This window comes from Sarcophilus harrisii, chromosome 4, assembly GCF_902635505.1.
Source record: "Sarcophilus harrisii chromosome 4, mSarHar1.11, whole genome shotgun sequence".
Classification (NCBI taxonomy): domain Eukaryota; kingdom Metazoa; phylum Chordata; class Mammalia; order Dasyuromorphia; family Dasyuridae; genus Sarcophilus; species Sarcophilus harrisii.
Genome location: NC_045429.1, coordinates 266,674,272 through 266,691,011, shown reverse-complemented (window position 1 = coordinate 266,691,011; position 16,740 = coordinate 266,674,272). Strand labels below are relative to the sequence as shown.

General features: G+C 36.0%; 1 protein-coding gene across 1 annotated transcript in view; it reads left to right on the top strand.

Annotated features, from left to right (window-relative positions):
- The window catches only part of RUNX2 (RUNX family transcription factor 2), a 163,815-nt gene that overhangs the window by 101,837 nt on the left and 45,238 nt on the right, over positions 1 to 16,740 (top strand). Inside the window, 1 exon segment of the mRNA XM_031968415.1 lies at positions 13,433 to 13,594. Coding sequence (XP_031824275.1) covers positions 13,433 to 13,594 — 162 coding nt within the window.

The following is a 16,740-nucleotide window of genomic DNA, read 5'->3' as shown; positions in this document are numbered from 1 at the left end:
TCACATCACACGGTTCCATTTTCTTATCAAGCCCATCATTCTCTTCTTTTAATTCCAAGATGACCTAGTCACTTTTTTTCCATGGTTATCATTACTATGATTTTTTCCAACTAGTAAATCACAAGGTCATAGAGTTTCAGAGTTGGAAAAGACTTTAGCAGACACCTACTCTTACCCAAACCCCTAAAGAAATGCCCATTATGACATACCTGACAAGTAGTGTTCTAACCTTTGCTTAAATAGTCCAGGGAGAAGGAACATAATTTCTTCCAAGGCAGGACCTTCTGAACTAGGTAAGTTAGTAGGAAGTTTTTCTGTCTGTAATCCTAAATTTTCCAAAGAAAATTTTTTTCCTTTGATTAAGTTTCCTAAGAACTGGAAGGCAGTAGTATATTAAATCCATGTGAGATTCCCTAGGGAGTTTCAGAACTATTCATCTTAAACAATAATTCATTCCTCCTACATGGTCTCTAAGGAGTCTATTTTGCATATGGAGCCTTGGGGTCTTTAAAATACAGAAGAAGGAAATAAGGCTTATGGAAACAGCTTTATACTCTGAGTCCAGAGCTACTGTTTGCTTATTCCCACTCTGATCCCTTTTTTGTTGAGATCTTGAGATATTCCACCTAGATGTTCTTTTTGTCTTCTTCTCTGTGGTTAGTTGGGATCACACCATGTATCTGTATGACTACTTATTGCTATTGATTCAGGGTTAAATACTAACATTAATTCTCTCATCTTTAAACTTTGTCTTTGAAGTCTTTAATAGAATATAAGTTATGTTTGACTGTCAAAATACATCTTGCACAGCTGGCTAACCAATAACAACATTTTATGTGCTATGAACTAAACATGAGTATTGGTTTCAAATTAAGGTTATGTTCACAATGTGTTATTCAATACTTTTTCAAATTCAAAGGGCTCAATTCTATTCCCAGTAGCTTTGTTGTTTAAAATTAAGTCCAGAGTAGCAGTTCCCTTTCTTACTTCTTCAGCTTTCAGAGAAATAAAAATATGGGCAAAAGAAGCTAAGAATTTATTAGATGCTCTGTTTCTGCATAAAAGTAACTGACCTTTATATAACTTTTTTTTACAAAGTACTTTACATACATACTTAGTGAAGTAGGTACTATATATTATTATTATCCTTATTTTTATCAATGAGTAAACTAAGATCTGGAGGGAGAAAAAAATTTGATTGTAGTCCCAGTAAATGTTAGAGATGTGGTTTTTTAACCAAGCGTTTGAGACTCTAAGATCAAGCTTCTATGAACTAGGTCATGCTGCCTTCTAGAAAATATTTTGACAGTTGAAATTCCCATAACTTTTATATTTTGCTTTTGTATCGCTTTCATAAGCTATATTAACAAAGTATAATTTATGTCATCCTTCTGACTGGGTTAGCTCTATAATAATGATAAAAATCTCATTTCTCTTTCTCCTTTTAGGCTAACCCAAATGTTCTTACCATATTCCTATTCTAATATTTGAGCCTTTCAACACAGATTTATATAGATAGAAATATATATCTGTATATGTCTTTTTAAAAATATATAGATTGCTATTACTTGATCATATTCTGTTAATTTAGTCTCTCTTTAAAAAGGTGTATCTTTCCATGTTTTTTTTTTTTAAATTATGAACTTGCCTCACCAAGTCTCCTTGAAGCCTTTATGACTATATTTATTAGCTTGTATTAAGATGTCAAGTTCATTTGATTTTTTATTCATAGTCTTTGTGTTGGTACGTGGGTATTTTAAGCTGTAGACATTCTTCCTAAACTTTGTTGATTTATTTTCTCTTGTAAACTACTGGCATTTCTTCTGCCATTGTTCTTTCAAAGTGATACTTGTCCTCAGTAGTATCAAATTTAATAGTTTTATTCAGGCATTTTTTTCTTTCAGTATTCTTTGATATAAACCATCTTGATAAGGTTGACAAGTTAGCTGTGAAATGTATTTTGGTGGTTACCTTTATGAGCTCTGGGAAATGTCCATTCATCAGCCAAGGAAAATGAAATTCTTTCTAGTATTCTTTACAAATGATAATATTATTGCTATCCTTTACTTTATGTATTGTAAAACTATATACATTGTAGATAGTTGACAAAATGCTTTTGCTAGGATACTGGGATTCATTTTAAGAGTTTCTTCAAAAGATGTTTTCTGGATTGTTTCTATTACCATTCCTGATAATAGAAGGGATCCTTTTAAATATTACCTAAGTCAAACAGCTAGTTACCAGCAGAACTGGGACTGCATTAAGTATTATTATAGCCAGTGTTCTAAGTGTCAAGTGGAAGCAGCTAGGTGGCTTAATGGATAGAGAACTGGGCCTGGAGTCAGGAAGCCCCGAATTAAAATCTGGCCTCATCCCCTAACTGTGTGATCCTGCATAAGTCACTTTACCTCTGCCTTAATCCATTGAAGAAGGGAATGGGAAACCAGTCTAGTATTTTCACCAAGAAAACCCTATATGGAGTCATAAAGAGTCAGACATGGGTAAACGACTGAAGGGCAACTACTAAGTGCTGAGGATACAGATGAAAAGTGAAAACAATAAAAGGATGGATAGCATGTTAACATATAGGGACCCATGTATATAAGATATATACATTAAAGTAGATACAGAGTAAGTAGAAAGGAATACACTAGCTTCTGTGGGGACCAAGCAGGTCTCCTGCAGAAGGTGACAGTTGAGCTGAATTTTGAAGGAAGCCAGAGATTATAAGAGTTGGAGGTGAGAAGAGAGAAGATTCCAATGCAAAGTCATGGAATTTGGAAATCTCCGGGTGTTTTGTGTGAGGAACAGTGAGAGGCCAGAATGTCTGGCATGGAGGAGAATAAGGTGGAATAAGACTGGAAAGAGAGGAAGGGGCCGGGTTGTGAAGAATTTGAATGTCCAACAGAAGCTCTTATATTTTATCTTCAGTAACAGGAAGCTACTGGAATTTATTGAGAAGTGTGGAGATGCTGATGTCAGACCTGCATTTTTTTAAAAGTCACTTTGTCAACCAGATGGAAGATGAATTAGAGTGGGGAGAGGCTTGAGGAAGGGAAACCAGTTAAGAGATGGTTGCAATAATTCAGGATAGAGGTGACAAGGATCTGAATCAGAGTGGTACGTGTATGAGTAGAAAGAAGGAAACTATCTGAGAAATGTGGTGAAGAGAAAAAAGACTCCCATCTTAGTCTCCTATTACTTTTTTTTGAATGAAGCAATTAGGGGTTAAATGACTTTGCCAGGGTCAGCTAGTAAGTGTCAGTATCTGAGATTGGAGTTGAACTCAGGTCCTCCTGGCTCTTGGGCAGGTACTATACTATGTCCACTGCATCACTTAACTGCTCCAGTTTAATCTAATTCTTAATCCAATATTATTTCCATTTTATTACCCTGTTGGAGCTATCTATATGCTTGGAGATAATGTTTTATGATGCCAAAAAAGAGCTGAAGATCTGTATAAAATTCATTTTGAAATACCAATACTTGGACATTCGGTGGTAGCTGGGAAGACTTAGTGGCAGGAATAGAATTTAACTTGATATACTTTCTGTGGTGAAATGCATGGTCAGAACTCCCTCCGCTTTCAAATGGGGATTGCTTTCAAGTGAGGATTGATGGATGTGTGTGTGTAACAATAATATGATGGGGATTTCTAACATAGGAAATTGTGAAACCACTTTTCTCAATTGAGTTCATTGGTTTTCTCTGATCCCGGGTGAAATTTAAGATAGCTGCCCTCGAACACTGTGACTTTTGTGTTAAGTTCCAGCCACTTTGATAGGCCTAAGGAACCTCAGATGCCTTCTCAGTGATCCTGCTTGGAGATGTTGGGATCCAAAGAGGGAGAACCCAGGGACTCCCGACTCCCCCAAACGCGAGAGCCCCTTGCAGATGAGGCACCAGGCTGTGGAAGAAAACAATAGCTCTTGACATTTCGTGTTCCACAGAAGCTTACCTGGCAGTGTGAACAGGAAGGAGCTGTTTGTGTGTTAGTTTAGGCCTTGCCCCTGCTGACTTGTTTCAGCCCATCTCTGCATGAAGCTCAGCACCATGTGCATGATATGCCCTGTTGTGAGTCTTACGAAAGCAGCCCTTTCTTCACACCCACACATGCATAACAAAAATGTTTGCAAAAGGAGGACTGCTATTAGTAATCACTGAATTTTCAAGTATAGCCTTTAAAAAAAACTGAACCTTTGTCAAGCTTTCTGGCAGCTTGACGACTTTACCCCTCCCCTAAACCTATTATTGTTTTATTATTATTATAATATGAGAATTTTCCTCCTCCTTTTCTTTTCTTCTCTATTTCATCTTCCTCCTTCTTCATCTCTTCTTTCTTCTCTTCCTCCATCTTTTCATCTCTCTGTACCTCCTCCTTAAGTATAATCATCCTGTTCTGTTAGGGTGCTCTCCCCCTTAAATTTCTGATTTCTGCTTTGCTTGCTCTGTGCTTGATAGCGAGACAAACATACAGACTTTAAAGAAATTATCCTGGGGAAGTTATTATTCAGATAGCACGGTGCTCTGGGAGGTTTCTCGTGCACTTTGGCCTTTTAGTCACAGAAAGCTGTGACTTCTCATGACACTGAGCAGACTTTCCAGCTCCTTACCAAGGGGTTGAACGTCATGAGATCTGTAACCCACCTGAAGAGGAAAGTTTTGTATTTTACTGTAGATTTCATCTGAAGAAATGCTAGCTTCCACTTAAAGGTGAGGTCTGATGCAAACTGTCCGCAACATACCAAAATCCTCCTCTCCCTTCCCCCAATTAATATTTACTGACTCCCCCTCCCCTGCACATTGCTAGGTAGTGTAGCCGACCTATAGCATTTTATAGAGTGGGAAGCAGATGCAGTCATTGCCTTCATGAAGGCCCGCTGGCGGAAACACACAAAAAGACTGACTTTTAAAGAGACTCATGTTTGTGCTCCTGTGGTTTCTTTCAAGAAACCCTTTCCTCGCAGATTTTTTTTTAAGCACAAGTGTATTCTTTGAAGATTCTTACTTAAGAAGATTTAACAATGCATCATTCCATATTGCTTTGTGTCAAATTGTTTCATGTTAACATGTTTCATGTCCAGTCTCCCATGCAGACTGTAAACTCTCTGAGGTCTAGGGCCATGTCTATTATTTCATTTATTTTCCCCCGTATCATCTACCACAGCTAGTGGTTCGGAATACACAGAATCGATTGACTCACAGAGATGGCCTATGAAAATCTCACCCTTTGTAGGACTTAAGAACTTGAAATATGCCTTGGAAAGAGAGACTTTAGTCAGATTTTTAACCTAGGGTTCACAGACAGATTTTAGGGGGGGGAGTGTCTGTGAATTTAGCAGTTTTAATAGTTTGGTGGTTTTATTTTAGTAGAATTGATTTTGTTTGTTACATTTAAGATATTATTCTGAGGAGTCCATAGGCTTCACCAGACTGGCAGAGGGTTACAAGGGAAAAAAAGATTTAAGAACCCCTTGTCTAGACTGATCTAGTCACTCGTGAGAAGAGTATAAGTTTCTTAAGTTCTGTAATTGTTTAGAAATCATGTTTGGTAGCTGGGTCCACAGAAAATTGCAAGAGCACAGATGATGTCAAAAGGTTCTTTAAAGAACTAATTATGTTCCCTCTCCGTGGTTTTCAAAAAATTTCTTTCTGAGACAAAGAAGAGGAAATTAAGTTGAATTTTTGACAACTATCTTTCTGCTTTAAAAAGAGGTTGCTGGTTTCTTCTGTAAGGGGACACTAGTAAAACTCAAGGGCCCAGCAGGTGACTTACATTTGGGTATTAGAGATGTTAGAGAGTATTAGAGCTGGAAACGACCTTATAGAATTTATAATACAGATAAACTAGTCCTACCTACTCATTTTACAGATGAAAGAATAGCTGTCCAAAGAAGGATAACAGGATTATAAGTCTAGAGTTGGGAAAGGACTTCAAAGGCCATGCAGTCCAATCTTTGCCTTTTACAGGGGAAGTGAAACCCAAAGTGGAGAGGGGGCTTGCCTAGAGCTATAACAGCTGATAGATAGCAGAACTGGGACTTAGACTGAGAACTTTCCATTAGGACATATTTCTGTGTATCTCTGGTAAAATGGTAGTTTAAATGCTTATTTGGGTTGCTATTTTCTAATTTGTTCTGTGCCCATTATCAATAAAGAGAGCTGAGGAACAAGGCATTGTTTTGACCATTTAGTCATTTTAAAATCAATAACATCCTGCCTCAGACTTAACAAAAAAAAATTTGCCTCCTTTTCCTGAGAGAAAAAAAAAAATAACTCTTAACACTACTTATTATATAGTTCTTCACCTTCTCCAGGAACAATGTGTTCTCTTGAAAATCTGGCTATTTTCTTTCAAGTTTTTGTGTTATGTATTAAAATCGTTAATACATTATGATTTTATGTATTATAATACATAATACAAAAACTCATCTCCTCCCATTCTTTTTTAGGAGCAGATCCCAGGTTCCTCATTTTATAAAAGAAGAAATTAGATAACTAAGTGACAAAGGGCTGTATTCAAATTCTACCTCAGAGACTTACTAGCTATATCACTCTTTAGAGGCCACTTAACAGCTCTCTACCTCAGTTTTTTCCTCTGTTAAAATGAGAATAGTAGCACCTATTCTTCCAGAGATGATCCCCAGATCAAATGGGAAAACATGTGTAAAATACTTTGCAAACTTTAAAGCCCCATATAAATGTCAGGTATCACCATCATCATTAGCATCATCACTATTTTCATCACCATCATCAACATCTTTGTTTCTTTCTATCGCCTCATCCTTTTTCTGTGCTTTTATATATAACATCTTGTTCTTCAGGGCTCTCAGGAGTTTGTGCCAAAAACCAACCCTTTAAAGTGTACATGTAGTGTGTATCTCTAAACTACATAATTAATATAGACAAGCTTTTCTACTTTCCAGATTTTTTCAAGGCACAACCAAAGTACCACCTTTTACAAGAAGCCTTTCCTAATCTTCTCAGGTCATGATGATGTCTTCCTTATGAAATGACTTTGCAGATATTTCCTATTTATTTATCTCTCTTAATGTTGTGACTTTTAGGAGGATGCAGATTCCTCAAGACCAAAGGCCTTTGCTTTTGCTTTTAAGAAGAAAAGAGATAATAGGGTAAAAAGGTGGCAGTATGGTACAGTAAACAGTGTCCAATCGTCCCACAGCTTTGTAGCCTTTTGAATTATCTGTGCCTACTGAAGTGTCTTATCCATAATAGATGCTTAATAAATGTTGGTGGAATTGTTGTTGTTGAGTTATTTAGTAATGTCCAATTAGGTCCATGGGGTTTTCTTGGCAAAGATACTGGAGTGGTTTGCCACTTCCTTTTCCATGTATTCCCATTTTACAGATTAGAACTGAGGCAAATAGGGGTTAAATGATTTGTTCAAAGTCACATAGCTAGTAAGCATCTGAGACCAGATTTAAACTAAGATCCTCCTGACTTCAAGTGAGTACTCTATCCCCTATACCATGTAGCTGCCCTTAAAGAAATGGAGATATAGCTATTTATGCATTTCTTCATATCAGTGAAAATATAAAATTGTGACAGTATTGAACAATGTATAAGTTATTTTTCAGGTTAGGTCAGAATAGCTTTGAGTGAGTTTGGGACCCAGATCTTTTAAATACAAAGCCATGATCCTTTCCATTATGAGATGAATTTTTAAATCCTTTAGAAGTTAGTAGACAGTTCTACATCCTTATGAGTCTTTTTGTATTCTCCATTTTAGTCCCTCTCTTTTTTTAATTTTATTTTTTGATTTATTTTATTTTTAACTTATTATTTTAATAGCTTTTTATTTTTTCAAATCCATGCAAAGATGGTTTTCAACATTTACCTTTGCAAAACCTCGTGTTCTAATTTCTTCTCCTTCCTCCCTCCATAGACAGCAAGCATTCAATATAGATTAAACATGTGCAGTTCTTCTAAACATATTTCCATGTTGCACAAGAAAAATTAGATCAAAAAGAGAAAAAAAATATAAGCAAACAAACAACAACAACAAAAGTGAAACTACTATGCTTTGATCCACATTCATTTTCCATAGTTCTCTCTCTGGATGCAGATAGCTTGTTACATCACAGTCTATTGGAATTGACTTGAATCACTTCATTGTTGAAAAGAGCCAAGTCTCAAAATTAATCATCACATAATCTTGCTGTTGCCATGTTCAATGGTCTCTTGGTTCTACTCACTTCACTTAGCATCAGTTCGTGTAAGTCTCTCCAGGCTTTTCTGAAATCAGCCTGCTCATTTTTTTAAATAGAACAATAATATTCCATACCATTCATATGCCATAACTTATTCAGCCATTCCCCATCTGATGGGCATGCACTCAATTTCTAGTTCCTTGCCACCACAAAATACAGCTCCTCTTTTTTAAAGGTTGCAGCTGCTTGCAAAGAAACTATGTGACTTCAAGGTGTCACAGTCTCACCTCAGTGTCTATCCCCAGGCCCAGTTGGATCAGGGTATTTGATTTACATCTTTTCTCTGAGAAACAGAAGAAGGACCTTTCTACCTAAGAGGAAGGAGGGGGAAGGGATTTTAGGGAGAGGTAATGACATTCAGGCACACCCAGAAACAAATCAATCAATTTAATTAAAGGAAGGATTATATTTGATGCCTAGAACATTAGACAATGAGACAAAGACTGAAACTTCAGTTTCCTGTTTGTTAATAGTCTATCAACAGAATTCACTGTCAGTATGACATAGATCTTAGTTCTCTGCCCTGTCCCTGTCAGTGACCTCAACTGATTAGAGAAAAATCGAAGAAGCATCTTTATCACTTGTCTTGACTCATCCCAGTTCTTCAAAAAAGATTTTTGGTTTCCTCAGTTCTTCAGGAAGCTGAGACCACAAAGCTTTTGATAGTGCAGGTTAAGATGAATTTTTCCTATCTTCAGAACTAGTCTTCTTAAGTAGCAAATATGTTATATTTATATAGTAGGAGGATGCCATATAACAGAGTTTTAATGTTGCTTAGAGATCTTTAATGTTATTTTATAATGTTAGGTTATAATGAATAAACAAAGGCAGTATGCCAGCTTTTAAAACATTGAGTTATATGACCTTTATTTGACATTATTTTTTCTAATTCTAAGCCTTTTCCATTCTTCTTTAAGTTGGTATCTTCCTTTTCAGATCATCTCCAAATTTATCTTGTATATGTCTTGTTTGTACACAATTGTTTTTAATGTTGTTTTCCCTCTAGATTATGAGGTTCTTGTGGGCAGGGACTATTTTTGTCTCTTTTTTTGTATCGTTGGCCCTTAGTTTGGCACATAGTAGGTACTTAATCAATTCTTGGTGATGATTTTGATCTGAAGTTAGGGCACAGACAAAGAAGGAAAACATGGCATAAGCATTAAAAATTCATAGCTTGTTATTGTTCTTGAAAAGGACCATGATATTAGAAAGGTGAATTGGATTTAAGTGAGGAAGGACTGTACAAGGTGACCAGCCTTACTTTCTTCTCCATAGCCATCTGGTTCCAGTGGCCAGATATAGAAGAGGATGACTGCAAATGGCCTTGGATGCAGTGGGGGACTTTAGCCTTTTTAAGTTAAGGTCTTCAATAGGCTCATAGCATGTAAAAAGAGAAACAACATGGACTTTTTCAGCAATAATTAGAATAGAAAAATAGGTTGGTTCAGTCATATGAGTGCTATATTTGGTGTCTGAATTTTTTTTCAGTCCAATCTCTTTGGGTTTCGGACCTCACATTTTTATCTATAAAATGAGAAGACTGGACTAGAAAATTCTAGTCCTAGTCAGTTCAGTCAATGATCTTTAGTCAGCTCTGATCTCTTGTCCTGTGAATTTCTGAAGTACTGGGAAAGGTTTTTTCTAATAATAAAAAAATTATCAAACTTAGGGAGTCTACTACCTTGAGAATCAAGACAAGTTGTTGTACTGTGTGAATGGCTGAAAGAAGAATTTAGATAGGTTAATTAGGCTGAGAGTGCCAAAAAAGGTTATCAGGGAAAATTAGGGTTGTTAGGGGGGATAGCTATTATTGGCCTTTTGTGTCAGACATCATGGAAAGCAATTATACTTTCTTTCATAAAACATTTTCTTGGAATGGCTGAACAAATTGTGGCATTTTATTTTGATGAAATACTATTATGCTATAAGAAGAATTACATGAACTGATGCAAAGTGAAGTGAATAGAACCAGGAGAATATAGTAATAATAATCTTGTATGTTGATCAATTGTAAACGATTTAGCTATTTTTAGTAATATAATGACCTAAGACAGTTCAAAGGACTTAGGATGAAAAATACTATTCACCTCCAGAGAAAGAGTTAATGGAGTCTGAAGATAGATTGAAGAATACATTTTTTTTAACTTTATTTTTTCTTGTTTTTGTTTTTTGATCTTTGATCTCTTTTGCAACATGGCTAATATGGAAATATGTTTTGCATGTCTGCACATGTATAATCTTTATCAAAGTTCTTGCCTTCTCAAGGAGGGGGGGAAGAGAAGGGAAGGAAGAAATTTGGAACTCAAAAGCCATTTTAAAATAAAATTAAAATTGTTTTTACTGTGTAATTAAAAAAAATAAAATAAAAACATTCTTTAAACCTAATCCCAAAAGATAATAATTTTTTTAAGTTAAAAAAATTCTACTAGTGCAATTATCAGATCTAGAACACTGGGCTGGATGGTGAACTATTGATCTGATCCAGCAGACCATATTTTTATGCTAGAGAGGTGAAAAATCATATAATCTTAAGATATAACTTTGAAGGGTTAGCTAGTTCTAAACCTTATTGGATTGAACCCAGAGGTTTCCTTTTCTTCTTAAGATCTTTAGAGAAGAAAAATGTACCATTTCCTTATAAATTTTACTAGTTATAACTCATCCATTCAGGAAACTCTCTCTTGTGTCTAACTTAAAACATTATAATTGCAATTTAAATTTTTAAAGCCTCAGTGGCAAGGATAAATAAAAGAGCATCATTGTCCTTATTACAGTTGTGTGTGTGTATATATTCACATACACACACACACACACACACACACACATATGTATGTCTGTATATAGTTGAAGTCTCAGTTGTAATATCTCTGTCCTTGAAGATCTACCTTTAAACAGATATGTAAATTTATCCAGGACAATTATAGTTGTCTGTTGGTTTTTTCCTAAGTGTCTGAGACTGAATTTGAATTCAGGACTTCCTGACTCCACTGTGCCATTTTGTTAGTGAAACAGTTTGCCCAATGTCAAACAGATGCTAAGTGAAAGGCAGAGTTCTTTCTGTGGTGCTTCTTTTTTCTCATATCTAGATTAAATTCTTCTAATTCCTTTAATTTATAATCTTAGTATAACTTTTGTAAGCTGGTCATCTAAATTGCTTTTACATTGTGAAGTTTTGTTGTTTTTTTTTTTTTTAACATTTTCCTTGGTTTTCAAATTTCATATGAAATTGCTTTTATTCTTATTTTGTATAAAGAAAGAAATGGACTTTAAGAAAAGTTAGTTAACTTTTTAGAATGTTATAGCAAATTAAGATAAAGAAAAGGTTAGTTAGCTTCTGAGTTCCAGTTTAAAGCCTAGGTACTTAATTCAAGAGTCTGAACTGTCTCTAGTTTCTTTCATTTATTGAGAATTTTGCTTGAGCAAAATCTTTTGTTTTATAAGAGTGCTTTTCAGGGCAGTTAGGAATCATACTCTTCCCAGCTGAAGATTATGTACCATTTCTCTGAATAGTGAATTACATTAATGATGCAAGGCAAGGAAGTATGTCAATATCAGATATAACAACTACCAGTCACTCAGATTTGAAACACTGCCAACAGAAGTTCATTACATTTAATGATCAAATATTCCTCAGATTTCTAAAAGGAGAGTTTATATTAATCATTTCCTTTGCTGAGCCTTAATTTTAACAAAAAACCTTAAGGGGTTAATTCTCTTAAAGATAAATTGAATAGGACTCCCATATATGTCTATATATTTACAAATATCCATATTTGGATTTTTTTAAATTCAAGGAAACATGCTCCATTTAGACAGCTCTTCAAATAAATTATGCCCTAACTGAGCAAATAAACAATAAGTTACTGGAAGTACTTTGGCTGTGTGTGGAAAAGCAAGGAGTGGGATGGTTCAAGGCGAGATCTCTTTCAGAAAACTCATCTTCATATATAGATACTCATTTCTTCAAACCCAAGTTCTACTGTAGTGGTATTTTATAAAGCAGTAACTGAACTTATTCCCTTTCAAATAAAGGTCTCTGATTTGGGGGATAGAGAAGCAAGAGGAGAAAAGCAAAATTTTTTCCTGATCCATAAGAGCTGATTCAGACGTAAACTAAAGTGTGGAAAATATCCCTACTGTATGCATGAACTCTAACAAATTAACTTGTGATAAGTTAGGACATGTTTGGCTTCTTTTTGTTTTTTTCATCACTGTTTAAAAAATGTCTATTACAGAAGTTTGGTCTTAGTCTTGAAACACTAACCCTTACCTAAAAGCAAAGCTATTTGAAAAACTTCATTTTGGAATCATATAGTATATTTATTTTGTCTTTTTTGGGTAGTATACTACCATTTTCCCCAATCTACTCAGCTTTAAGATATTCCCTCTGAAGAATCTGTTGTAGTACATCAAAAGACATTGTCAGCTTTCATTGGCTAAGCCCCACCAGTTGGCGGCCCATTATTACTATTATTATTGCAGTGACTGTAGGTAACAGTAGGCCACATTCCAAACATATGACATCTTTGGGGCAAATGCTAATGGGATTAAAAACACTTTTCCCAGCCTCCTCTTTTGGGTCATTTTCTCTAAGTCAGACACACAAGTGCTTTATGTTGAAGTCAAATAATGAAGGGGCTCCTTAGCTCTCTTAATGGTAGCAGGCTTCAAAATGCAATTATGTCTTTTTCCTTAATCAAGTTCAGTGATAGCACAAGAAAAATTTATACTGTACCTCTGCCTCCTTGCATTTCCCCTTTCTCCCCTACCCCCAAGAAACCCTGTGCCTTATTACCCAACTGTGAAATGGAGCCATGTGATTTTTATATAAGAACAAAAGAGAATCAACAAATATATTGGTCAGATGAGAAATGCTTTGGAGACCATTTTACATACTTAAGCAATTAATTCAGAAAATTCAGGTTAATTCAGAGAAGCCTAAAAAGGATTTTGCCAATTGAATTATGCCAGTGAAGGACCAAGAACAGTCTCAAGAAGGGCTATAAATTACTGTTTTCATTGTAAATAGAAAATCTCAGGGTTAGGTTGGGTTGGGGGTATGGAGTAGTCATTCCTTATTCTCATCTTTCCTACTTTATTTTTCCTAAATTTTGTGATGATATCCATATTTACCAACGTTTTAGTTTCTGGTATCATAAATCTTTTTTTTTTTTCTGTTTCTTTTCTCTTTCCCCTCCTAGACCCTAGGCAGGCACAGTCATCCCCTCCATGGTCATATGACCAGTCATACCCATCCTACCTGAGCCAGATGACATCACCATCCATTCATTCCACCACCCCTCTGTCCTCCACCCGGGGTACGGGGCTTCCTGCCATCACCGATGTGCCCAGACGAATTTCAGGTAAAGATTGTATTTCGATTAAAATCCAGAAACACACAGTGGCATAGTGGAGATGGAAACAAGATGGGCCGAGATGACCTTGTAAAAACTTAGAATAATTCTCTGTTTTGAAGGGGAGTGGGGAAAGGTGTGGCAACATGGAAGTTAGGTTTCCAAAATGTGAGGATCAGGTACCTCTAAACTTTAAGAGTCGGCAAGAAATGAAAACTTCTCAACTATTAGTGTCATTTTCTTAAGATGGTACTTCCTTAGCACTTATTTTATTATCTTGCTGAATACTATTCACTGTGGGAAATCCCATCTGATAAGCAGGGTTCCCCCCCCCCCAAAGCCTCTCTTACCCCAAACCTCCTTCTGCTTGTGTTACTTTCTTTGCTTTCCCCACCTAAATTCAACTAAATACAGGATTACAGATTGATGACATAACCCTCTATTTATTTCTTCTTTAGGTCCTAAACGCTTCCTCTTTTAAAATCCCAGGAGTTCAAGGAAGCCAGTTCCCTGAGAACTCATGTGTGCTTAAGATTCTTATCAGAAACTGGTCTAGTCACTTCAGGCTGCAGTTACCCTGCAGACATTGAAAAAAGTTATGTGGCCTCAGATTGATCAAAGTAGAGAGGCAGCTTTTTCTTAGGAATCCATACAAAACATATCATACTTATGTCTGTCGCATCATATGTACAAGTGCTCATGCTCCATCCTCTGAAAGGCACTGCAAAGACTCCTGGGACACCATCAAGTTGCCTACTTTAAACAGTCAGGTGGTCCTCTTTATCTCAGATAATCCATTTTTTTTTTTTAAATCACCAGGAATGGTCCCATGAAGATTGCTGACAGGCAGTAAGAGAAAGGTTGAAGAGCCTCTGGCTAAACAACAGTGTGTATCATATGAATCAAGCAAGTCTCAATTTTCTAAAATAACAACAAACACCAAAACAAAGACCAGAAAGAATTGGATTCTGTGTCTGACTTCCTGTGTTTGCCAGACACTGTTCCCCATCCAAGTTTTCAGGCCCCATACACCTGTTTGACTCCTGGCCAGGTTAATTTCTTTCTTTCTTTCTTTCTCTTTGTGTCCCTGTCTCTGTTTCTCTCTGTCTGTCTGTCTCTCTCTCATTTTCTGCAAAGCTCGCAGCCGTTATTCACTCCGCTGAGTTGCATCACTGACAAGTTGAACCTCCGCCAGCAGGCTTGCAGGTTTTGATTAGTTCAGACTCCTTTATTTCTTTCAACTTGGGAGGAGGGAAAGCTTTGTTTCTCAAGCAAATAGCAGGAAAAGTTCTCTCTGGTCCTAGTGCACACCATATTTTCTGCAGCAGATGGATTCTCTTGGGGGTGAGTAGGGAGGGAAGTGGGTTTGGGGTGGCAGGGGACAGAGTTCTTTGGAAAACAACATGTCACTGTTTTTCATTGTTACAATTGGTATACATATTTCCGAAGTCATATAACATAAAAATAGACATATTCTCTGTTCATTGGGATCTCCATCTCATTTAGGCAGATAGAAAACATAGAAGAAAGATGAGTATTTAGATGGAATTGAAGGCTTGAGTGTATGACAACAGTGAGTCTCTACTGACTTTCTCTTCCTTCTGAAAGAGTAGGGTTTTGTTTTTTTTTTGAACAGTGCCATATTAATTTGACTTTCATAGTATAATCTTGTTTCTGTTTGGGTCCCCTATTTCCATTAATCTGCCCAGCTTTTTTAGGTAAAACAGTTAGATTTGGCCATGTGACTTCCTGAAAAACCTAGGAGAACCTCTAGTTGTGAATAAAATAGCTGGAAAATTAACTACCTGAGGGATTTACTTATGAGGGGTATTCCTTATATAAAAGTACAAGAACGTAGTGAAAAAAGAAAAACCCAACTATCAACTAAGAAAGCCAACAATGAAAAGAATCCATATATATGTGATAATTAAGTCTACTTGGCATTCTAGTTAGTTAAGAGTGTTTCCAATCCTCTTAAAATGAATAGTGTTTAAAGCATCACGAAATAGTTACACATACACATTCCCATTCTACAGGGAAGGAAGGTGTTGCCAGAAATTGACTCATGAACCAGCTTCATATTGACCCAGGGCAAGAGTGGAGAACAAGTCTCTGCTTTAAACTAGTTTTGAACTGAATTTAGTCCAGTTTCTTCCCACCTTCTCTAACATTTCCTTGAATCATTACAAGAGAAATACTTTAATGCCCAGGTGAGAAGTGCTGTATAAACATTTAATAAAATAGAACAGAAAATCCCTCCTGTCAGCATATGGTATAAAAGGAAGAAACAATTGGACTTAAGCTGTCAGGAAGCTGGAGGAACCCTGATACATCCAGCCTTGGTTCCAGGTAGGGAGAATCCTTACCAGGAGTTACGTTGGGCAGAATTATTTGGTGCAGTTGCCATTTTGAATTCTCTCAGAATTGTTCCTTTGCATTCTTGGTACCCTTATGTAACATCTGAAGAACACCATGCCCATTAAAACCATTTCTTTCAGGGACTCATGTGCAAATAGGATGAGCCATGTATTTTTTTAAAGGAAATATAATGTATCTAGTGCTAACCTTGGGAAGACCATATCATAGCACTCTTATAAGTGAGACTACCTTATAATGAGACAGCCCAGTAACTAAATCTGTTTGGATGGAGTATATAAATGATAGAATATATAGATATACGGATTGGTTTAGTAATCAGTTTTTCATTCCTTAGAGGATGATTATTAATAGTAAAAAAAAAAAACAAAAAGAGAGAATTTGATATAGAATTCCTTTAAAAATAGCCCTTAAGTGCATTCACATACTTGCTTATTGGCCATTCTTTAAAAAAAATTTTATTTCATTGTATTATGCCCTAAATATATTCACAGAATAGCCATATTGAAATCTGGTGCTGAAATCGTGGTACTACTAGGTTATTCCTTATTGATTTTAGTTAAGACAAGGGAATGTCAGAATAAGGAAGGGAGAACCCCCACACACACACACACATGTCCATCCATTGTCCCCATAATAACGATGACATTCACACAATATTTTTGATGTTCAAAGCATTTGTGACACTTGACACCAAGATTTATAATTATTTCTCTGGAGCCCATTACTAAATAATATATAAATAAAGAATTACTGACTTTTCAAAAGAAAATCATGTT